Source organism: Brachionichthys hirsutus, chromosome 10, assembly GCF_040956055.1.
Source record: "Brachionichthys hirsutus isolate HB-005 chromosome 10, CSIRO-AGI_Bhir_v1, whole genome shotgun sequence".
NCBI classification, from domain to species: Eukaryota; Metazoa; Chordata; class Actinopteri; order Lophiiformes; family Brachionichthyidae; genus Brachionichthys; species Brachionichthys hirsutus.
In genome coordinates, this window is record NC_090906.1 from 2,541,415 (window position 1) to 2,551,220 (window position 9,806).

At 45.4% G+C, this 9,806-nt stretch overlaps 1 protein-coding gene across 1 annotated transcript; it reads left to right on the top strand.

The window, feature by feature from the left end:
- Positions 1–6,270: 6,270 nt before the first annotated feature.
- LOC137900456 (serpin H1-like) lies at positions 6,271–8,388 on the top strand. Its single transcript, XM_068744546.1, has 4 exons — positions 6,271–6,868; positions 6,950–7,048; positions 7,773–8,005; positions 8,086–8,388. The coding sequence occupies exons 1-4, from the start codon at positions 6,271–6,273 to the stop codon at positions 8,386–8,388; spliced, it is 1,233 nt and encodes a 410-aa protein (XP_068600647.1).
- The last annotated feature ends 1,418 nt before the right edge of the window (positions 8,389–9,806 follow it).

Below are 9,806 nucleotides of genomic sequence, written 5' to 3' on the forward strand. Positions count from 1 at the left end.
AGACATCTCGCCGTGCCAAGGAGGCGACTGAAAGGCAGAAACATATGCTCGTTGAATAATTCAGCATTAATCCGCTAGATCTCAGCCCACCGATTGACTCGCGCTGGCGGCCATATCGTTCTAATATTAACCTTTGATCTCGGGGCGCTGTCGACTCGTCGCAGGCTTCCACTCCCTCATGAAACTTATATGAGCATTAATTAACAGTATCCTGAATCTTTCAGCAGATTGGACCCAAAATAGAGTTCCCCTTAGCGTCGTGGATCAATCAGGCGTCCAGAAAATGTCAGGCTCTGCTCGTTTGAGTACTCGAGTACTCGCTGCTGGTCATCGTGACAAGCAGCCGCCGCCGGTCCCGGTTTATTAACGGTGACGTAAAAGCCTGGAAGCTAATGTCAACGCTGAGGGAAGGCCAGGGTACGGGCAGAGGAGGAAACCGGTAGTCAGCTGCTAATCACGTTTAGGAGGACAAATGGACAGGCCGATGACATCACAGCGGGAGGTCGTTTTATTTACCCCTTTGCATATATGATGACATCACCGGAGGATTGCTGTTGTTTAAAACAGATCAGAGATTACAGGCCGCATAAATATTCAGTCAGAATCCAGCCAAAGAGGCTCTGTCAGTGTTTCATGTGACAGAGAATGTATTGCATGATGGGAAATGGAGTCAAAATAATTCAGTTCAACGTGTGTCAGCGTGAGTGAACAGTGGGGAGGTAAACAGGAAGGGGTTCTGTTCTGTTCTGTTCTGTCCGTCCCATCCATCCACGACATTCAGTTTCTGGAGCAGAACTCAAAAGAGCTTTGATTTTATTTAATTTTATCTATAAATGGCAATCGTGAGATGAAGTGGAGATTTTTGATTCATTTTTTTTCTTCCATGGTTACGGTTAGGGCTGTAATACTATTCCCACAAATCTTCACAAACGTACCGAAGAGGTGCCTTTTGATCTTTGGGAGCATTTCAGGAGTTGTTGTTTTTTTTTTTTATGTAGAAAAGTTTACATTTTCTCAGATAAACAATTAATAAAAGAATATCCTGTGAAAACTTAAACAATAATGTTCTATTTCCTTTAAGGAGAAAACCCCGAATGCTCCACAGATGGAGGAGGGGACTGACCAGACACTGAACCCGATTATAATAATAACCCGATCTGAGTTTCGGATCGGATCCGATCAGACCGCGCCGTCCGGTGAGGCCACCGGTTGCTCAGATTATGACAACAATCCGATACTCACTTCGCCTCCACGGCAGCCCGTGCGTCCCCGTTAGCTGCCGGTTAGTCGGTTACTCCCGTAGATGCCGGCACACCGACGTCTCCTCACTCTTTAAAGTTGCTTTGCAAGCGGGTTGCGTGAGACGGACGCGCGCACCGGCAGCCGGCCGGAAGAGCGACTGTCGGCGTTAACGGAAACACTTTTAAGACAATAAAATGTCTCGGTAACGGGACCGACCTCCGGCGTTCACGGAGCGTTAAAATCAATAAAATGCTGTCGGCGCGGTGTGGGCGGAGCTGAGCGCACACTGCAAAAAATAGTCTTTTTTTTTTTTTTACAGTGCACGATCGCTGTCAGGTAAAATCAAGCTGAACCCTTCAGCCAATGAAGGACAATTCTTTATCTGCCAACAAACACATCTTATCGGTACTTTCTACATCCGCGCTGTGTTTAAAGACCTTTAAAGGGTTTATTTATTATTCATAAATTATTGATTTCCAGTTTATCATCCAGTAATTAACAGACTGCTGCATGGTTAACCGCGTCATTGTGGGAAGGATCATCAGAGATCGATTTCTACACAACCCGCAACCCAAATCGTTTCTCAAGAATGACTTAAAGGGGATTGAGTCTAGTAAATCATTGATACATTTTTGTTGCCATTTTAAAGGAACATTTCATGAATGAGAATTCAGTCAGTCAATGTCTCTTCACCCCAAAGCCAAATAACTGTCAGGTGAAGTTTAAAAAAACACAAAAATCCACAAGATATAGGATGAAAGACCGTCAGTATTACGCATTTGCTTTAGAAGTTCTCTTTTAGGAGAACATTGAGTGTCAACAGACTCCAGACGTGGGCAGACCCCCTGTCAGTGTTTTTTCAACGCGTTCGGGTTATTTGCGTTGACCTCTGGATCGTCGAGCCGTTTGCCGTCCCTAACTGTTTGTCTCCCATTGTTAAGACACTGACAGACGCTGGAAGATGTTCAGAATGGCTTTTAATGAATTGGGAGGAGGAGACCAAATGTATTTAATTAAGCTTCTCTTCGGGGGGTCTGGAGTTACCCAGGAGGGCTGGCATGGACCCCATCGCTGGGAAAGATTAGAACCTCTTGGGATTTACATGGCAAAACTACAGGGAGTGAGGAGATTTAAATGCACTGAATACCGCACTGTTTCCATAGAAACAGGCTTAAGTAACGATAGAATATGCGATTCAGAAATGAGTAAATAGCACATATTAGATTATGGGCCTTTTACTATGATGTTGGTGGGTAAATGTGACCACAGAATAATTACTATCTTCAGTCACTGTCCAACGCGTACTCTGAAAACGCTGCATCATTTGTTTTCCCCCAGCCTGCTTGTCTTAAAAAAAAAAAAACATTTGATACACGGGCTGTAATTTCATCCACTCCAAAAGAACAAACATTCTGACATTCACTTTGCTGACATTACATTTCTGACAGCATCCGATCCGTTCGGATGGTTTCCTTGAGACTGATGGTTCAGAAAATATCCCAGTTGTATTGTATTGTATTGTATTGTAATAATTATGCAGCATTCAGTTGGGCAACGCAAGGCCCAGGAGGCTGTGCATTACCCCGCACCCCCCCCCCGCACCCCCCCACCGGTAGGGCAGATGAGCAACGTCTTGTTGGAGATCTATTCCAGGCCTGACACTCGGAGATTAGCCCTCGTCTTGGGATAATTACGTCACACCCCTTTAATCCCAAACAATTTAGCAGCAGCAGCCGTTATTCCTCGGATAGAAGTTCCTCTGCAGATGATGAAGCATGTTCCTCCCGTCGTGCTTTCAGGAGTGGGAAAGACAAGCACAGTAAATCATGACAAGAACAAAAAACAACTTCAGTAAAACCTGATCCTAACTAACTCAAAATTAGTTTGGGACTGTTTAAATTAGTCAAACCATGGTAGTTTAACTAGTTTAGTTAACGTCTTGTTAACAAAACTAGTTTTGTCGTGGGAATTAACCCCACTGCTCAGCTGCAAGTCAGCAGCTCAGCCAGCAGAGGGCGGCAGAATAAATGAATCAATGGAAAAAACAAGACACTGACGTCACTGCTGTCCATTCCCAGGTAGGACTTGAGAGGCAGATCTGGTGGGTGAAGCACACCTGTAAAAAAAAAAGAGGGGATCTACAGAGAGAAGGTGCTGGATGCTGGTGATGGAGTCGCTCCGGAGGGACGCTCTGGAGGGACGCTCCGGAGAGACGCTCTGGAGGGACGCTCTGGAGGGACGCTCTGGAGGGACGCTCTGGAGGGACGCTCTGGAGGGACGCTCTGGAGGCCGTTGTCAGTGCAGCAGGCCAGGGAGTCTAACTTGGGGGTAAAACAAATACTATGCTAAAATGAATAAAAGGTAACTTTACTGCAGTTTCTGGGGGTAAGGTGCACAGAGGATTTTTTTGTGGGTGATAAAATGTCAAATCGTCTGTCGGCGTGCAACAACAGCTGAATAGATGGAGAGGATGAGAAGAACCGAGATGGTGTTAATCCGGATGTGTATCCGGAGGAGGGGGCGGGGGAGGCACACAACACCAGGGAGAAGTGAAGGATGCATTCATGGGGGGGGGGGGGGGGGATGCAACTGGACCATTCTGTTCCCACAGGCCCTGCTCCTCCCCAGTGGTGGGTCTAGACTCTAGACCAGGTTTACTGTGGTGGTGGTGGGGGGGGGGGGGGGGGGTGAATAAGTATTACAGCTGCAGTTCAGCTCTATTGAATGTTAGTTACATTTTTATCCAATATGTCCAAAGAAATGAGGAAAGAAACCCTCTTGTCTTTAGCAACAATGCAGAGTTCAAGCCTTCAACATATTTAGTTCAGTGTGAAGCAGTAAAATAAAACAGTATTACTATTTGTTCCTGCAACAAAAGCAAAGAAGACAAAATAAAGCAAAGAAGCATCCTATGGCCTTGACGAGGCCAGTGCAGACGGTCTCCGCGCCCAGGCTATTTATACCAACTGCATTCTGCGGGTTTAGAGATTTGTAGCAAACCAATCAACAAATGAGTCAAGATTAACAGCCTTTGCCCTCTGAGACTGAATGCTCATTACAACCCAGACTGCTGAGTGTTTACAGTACAATCGAGCAAATGAGTACACAGTTGTGTCTTTCAGAGACGCATCTTTTTAGGGTTTAGAGCCTGGCTGCTATTTATTATGTCTATTTGTTAAAGCATTTGTTCTCTAAAGAGGAACAGAGAAAACACAAATGAGACTCTGTCTGTTGAACTATGAGTTCCAACCATAAGGAGGGGTCACTTTTACGGAGGGTAGCTTCTTCAGCTGGCTCTAGGACCTGGAGGGGGAGCATTCTTCTCCTGCTATCCCTGGATACCATGGGTGGGACCGGACTGGAAATAAGATTCCTACACAGAGACTTTCGTGCTCTGAGTATCTGGCAGGAAAGGGTTAGGGTTAGGGTGTCGTACCCACACATTGTTTCTGACTGTTAAGTACGTTGACATCACACAGAGGACAACAAATCTGGGGATATATTTCTAAGTGGCCTGTAAACCCACTGACTCACTGGAAGAGACGAATAAGGTAAGACAAGTGTGAAAGAATGGAGGGGCAGGGAAATTATCCCTCCCCCTCCATGCCCCGGCATGTGAGAAGGGGCCAGAAATTTAGATCTGAGAGAGGCAAGTCAAAGAATCCATGCTTACAGCAGAATGATTCTCTCAAGCTGTTGTTAGGAAAAAGAGAGAAAACACAAAAGGAAAGTAAGAAAAAGTCGTATAAAGTTGGGATTTTGTTCAAACGTTTGACCTGATCCCATCTGCAAATGCAGAGACAATTAAATAATATTCTTAAAAGCACATGTGACGTGGTGAATACGGGGCTAATCGACGGTCGCCAACAACGCCACTTTAGGACCTGCCCCTAAAGATATAGTTTTTCCTTTTGGTCCCCAGCTCGCTTTAGCGGGTTTCCCCACCCGCAGGTCCGCTCACAGGGATGACCAGCACGGCATTAGGAATTCAAAACATTTATTTACACTCTAAAAACAAAACTAACAAAAGACAAGGAGAGACACGGCAGTGACAGTCTGTACGGCCAACCTGCCTTCGAGACGGGGAAAAACACAAAATGAGGACGCCGGAACGAGGGAGGGGAAGCACCTATATACGCCGCCCCCCCAATCAGTGGTAAACGGGCCACAGGTGCTCCCTCCCACACCTGCCTGCCCAATTAACCCCAATCATCCGGTTACACACATAAAAGAAATTTCCGATGGTGAATACATAAACCTTCCAATTCATCCCACGGTGCATTAACATGCAAAAAAAAAAACTGAATTTACATCATTCACTCAAAGAAGGGAAAGCCTCTTATCCCGTTAGCGAATATTATGAAAGGTAAAGTTCTACGAAGGATTCTGACCATGAATAGAAATACATTCATTCGATCCATTTACGGAAGAGGTCTCAAAAGGTCAAATCCAACGACATCATCGGCATCGGAGGAATGTACTGAGCCACAATTAGTTTATTCTAAACCGGCACAAAATTACAGAATTACAAATAGTCATTTTAAAGCATTTTTAAACATTTGACTTAAAGAACGTTGGCTAATGTTCACACAACAATGCAAATTGCATGCACGTCTAGGAGCGCTAGTATAAACATGGAAGCTGCGGAGAATGATCCTTCTCTGTCAAACAGCCCAAAGTCTGTTACAAACCAACCAAGCCGCGTCAACAGAGCCCGATGGAATACTGGAGAGTATAAGTATGCATGGATAGAGAGAGTTCAACAGCTGGCCGGTATTTTGGCAAAGATAGTCTGCTTCCTGCAGCGGCCATTATGTAGCTACGTCTTGCCTTGCGGAATTGACTGGAATTTAATGTGCGGGCCGCGGCTTCCTCCTGCTGCCAAATCTAAATATGCCACAAGATCAGTTTGGAAAAGTACGTTTCATAAACTGATGATGAACAGACATCAAGAGTTTATCTATCTGCCAATAATGACTGATATATGTCTTTGTGCCTTCTCCTAAGTCTTCACTGCAGTATTGCGCCATGTGGGTCACAAACCTGGTAGTCCTAGTCCTCCTGATCACTTCAGCCTCAGCTGCCACCTCGGCCTCAGCAGACAAAGTCCTGAGCAGCCACGCCACCATCCTGGCAGACAACAGTGCAACACTGGCGTTCAGTCTCTACCAAAACCTGGCTAAAGAGAAAAAAATAGAAAATATCCTCATCTCACCCGTGGTAGTGGCCTCCGCTCTGGGTCTGGTTGCTCTCGGGGGCCAGGCCGCCACTGCATCTCAGGTCAAATCCATTCTGAATGCCGCTAAATTCAAAGACGAGCAGCTACACGCCGGCCTGGCCGAACTCCTCACGGAAGTGAGCGACCCAAAGACCCGCAACGTCACCTGGACGATTAGCAGCCGCCTATATGGACCCAGCTCTGTCACCTTCGTTGATGATTTTGTCAAGAGCAGCAAGAAGCACTACAACTGTGATAGTGCCAAGATAAACTTCAAGGATAAGAAGAGCGCCGTAAACGCCATCAATGGGTGGGCGTCCAAGTCTACCGATGGAAAACTGCCCGAGGTTACCAAGCATGTAGAAAAGGCTGACGGCGCCATGATCATCAATGCTATGTTTTTCAAACGTAAGCATGTGGTTTTTTTTGTGCACTAGTCTCCAAATGCCACCAAAAGTCATGTTTTTTCTTTACTCGCATCCATCGCAGCTCGCTGGAATGAGCAGTTCCATAATCAAATGGTGGACGACCGTGGCTTCATGGTGTCCCGTAGCTACACGGTCTCCTTAAAGATGATGCACCGCACAGGTAGGAAGGCCGTCCTGTTGCTCTGCTCCGAAGTATTTCGGAACCACTTTGCAATTATTATCCTCGCCGAAGCGGAGGCGAGGGTATTGCAATTGGGTTCGTTTGTTTGTCTGTTTGTCTGTTTGTCTGTTTCTCTGTTTGTCTGTTTGTTTGTCTGTCGGAGCGCATAACTCAAAAACTAGTAATCCAATCAACTTGAAATTTTTACACAAGCAAGGTTCTGTCCGTGGCTCAGTCCTCCCCGAGAATGGCGTTGATCCGGATCTGGATCCAGATTCTAGAATTATTTTTACATCTGGAATTGTGCCTGTGCTGTAAACTGCCACTTTAAGAGGGAGGGACACAAATGGGATGATGGGAAAAAGAGTCCAGAAGGAGTCTTGTAGTACATTCCGGAGCAGCAAGCTAGAGCAGGTTTGGCCCCTCTGATCCGGAAGCCCTGTTTACTGTCTCACAAGATCGAATAGTCTATTGGAGGCGACGGTCTACAATCTCTGATTGTCTTTCTAGTATATTGTTGTTTTTTATGGGAAGTATTATACTCTGCAGAGAACCAAAGGGGAACCGGAACATTTCAGGTTCTGTTCTACCAGATAAGACATTTAAAAACAACTTGACTGCAATAAATGACCAAATAGTTACTTATTAACCCAGATTGTTGTCTGCTTGCACCCCACTGTCTTTTTTCCCAGTCAGTCCTGATAGATTTCATTTCTTTCTCTAGGCATGTATGACTACTATAGCGATGAAACCAACAAGCTGACCATCCTGAGCATGCCGCTGGCGCACAAGAAGTCTACTGTGGTCTTCATCATGCCTCACCATGTGGAGACTCTGGAGAGACTGGAGAAGATGCTGACCAAGGACAAGCTGGATGCGTGGATGGGCAAGTTGCAGCAGATGGCAGTGGCCGTGTCTCTGCCGAAAGTTAGCATGGAAGTCAGCCACAACCTGCAGGTAAACAATGCAATGGTCTGAAGGAGCTTCTGCCTCCATCCTGCGGTTTAACTGAGCAGCGCTGTTCGCCTTCCCTTCAGAAACAGCTCGGGGAGCTGGGCCTGACAGAGGCTGTGGACAAATCCAAAGCCGGCTTGTCCAAAATCTCTGGGAAGAAGGACCTTTATCTGTCCGATGTATTCCACGCTTCTGCAATGGAATGGGACACTGATGGGAATGAAATTGACTTGAGCGTCTTCGGTACAGACAAGCTGAAGAAGCCGAAACTGTTCTATGCTGACCACCCCTTCGTCTTCCTGGTGAAGGACCTGAAGACAAAGTCCATCCTGTTCATCGGCAGGATGGTCAGACCAAAGGGAGAAAAGATGAGGGATGAGCTGTAAGCGTGCACGTGGCAGCGTGCGTGTGCAATCTGATCACGCAACAACATTCCACAACATGAAGAGATATGCTGAAACATTTTTGCCCCATGTTTCATCGAGCAAAGCCTTTATGTTTGTCATATGGACTGAACACTTGTATTACGTATGTATATTTTTTGGTTCATGTCTTAACCGCGTAAATCTGTGTAAATGCACAATTGGAGCTTAGCTGTCAAATATTTTGTCCATACAAAAAGAATTATGTTTTGTACAAGCTATAATTTCGGGAGGTGGTGCTTGTAGCTTAATTAAATATTTTTTTATTTGGTCGAGCACAGCTACCTCTAAAAGTCTCGGGAATTTTTTTTATTATTCTTTGCACTGCTTTCCACATTTTTTTTACAACAGGAAGCTACATTGTAGTTTGTCTTTGTTGTTGTTATTGTTCTTCCCCTTAATACACTGGTCCACACTGGCAAAGAAACCAATGTAAGGCCGATTTAATAAGAACAGAGCATAACAATTAATGCACAAATTATTTTGACAATTTCTAAATTTGACTGTTAAAAAATTCCAGGGATTTGCAATGAAGGTGAGAAAAATAAACTGCTAGTGATCTCCTTATCTACGTTTTATTTATTTGTTTATTTTTAAGAAGACTGTGCCACCAGTTTGCCTCTAAACTCTAAACTGTTGATGGCAGCAGTTAAAACTTGGGCAGGTCTTTGGAAGGCTGGCTTTAGTGGGACTTTTCTGTGGAATAACAAACTCTATGGGGATTGTACGACCCCTCGACAGTTCAGCGTCAGCAAGGAATGCTGTCGCTGTGGTGGGATACATTTAGAATTAAAAACACATCTCTAAATTGACATTGCTGATAATCTCTATGTTAACTCGTCACACAGGTACATACGAGTCTGGTCACTAGAGGGCAGGCAGCAGCAGATTGTCATTTGAGTGTTTTCTCTCTTAGTAAGTGAACGCATTAAGAAGGGAAGGTTTTTTTTTCGAGTCGTGTGACGTGTCACTCATGCTCAGTCTTTACTCCCGACTCTCATAGTCTGACTAGGAAATCCATTATTATGATTCTGAATATTATTGCTAATATTATCAGTAGCTGTGGTGTTCTTTGTTTATCATCATTGCAATAGCAGGAAGCTGTTTGTTTTGTTTGCAACTGAAATACAAAAAAAGAAAAGAAATAAAATCAAAGTCATCGGCCACCGCCACCACCGCGGTCCAGACTCCAGCAGGGGACATTCGTGACGTCACGCTGCCCTTTAAGGCATCATCGTACGTCATCTGCTGTAATAATCAATCATCACACTCCCCGGGTGGGAGGAGGAGGAGGAGGAGGAGGAGGGTGAGGAGGAGCGCTCCTGGAGCGATGGGACTACAAATTCGCCAGCGCGCCCCCAGCCTCCTCCTCCTCTTCCATC

Bases quoted from the DNA above. Each gene is read 5' to 3' on its own strand.
- LOC137900456 (XM_068744546.1), top strand. From the start codon at position 6,271: ATGTGGGTCACAAACCTGGTAGTCCTAGTCCTCCTGATCACTTCAGCC. The intron at 6,869-6,949 runs GTAAGCATGTGG...CATCCATCGCAG, and splicing joins CAATGCTATGTTTTTCAAAC to CTCGCTGGAATGAGCAGTTC. The intron at 7,049-7,772 runs GTAGGAAGGCCG...TTCTTTCTCTAG, and splicing joins AAAGATGATGCACCGCACAG to GCATGTATGACTACTATAGC.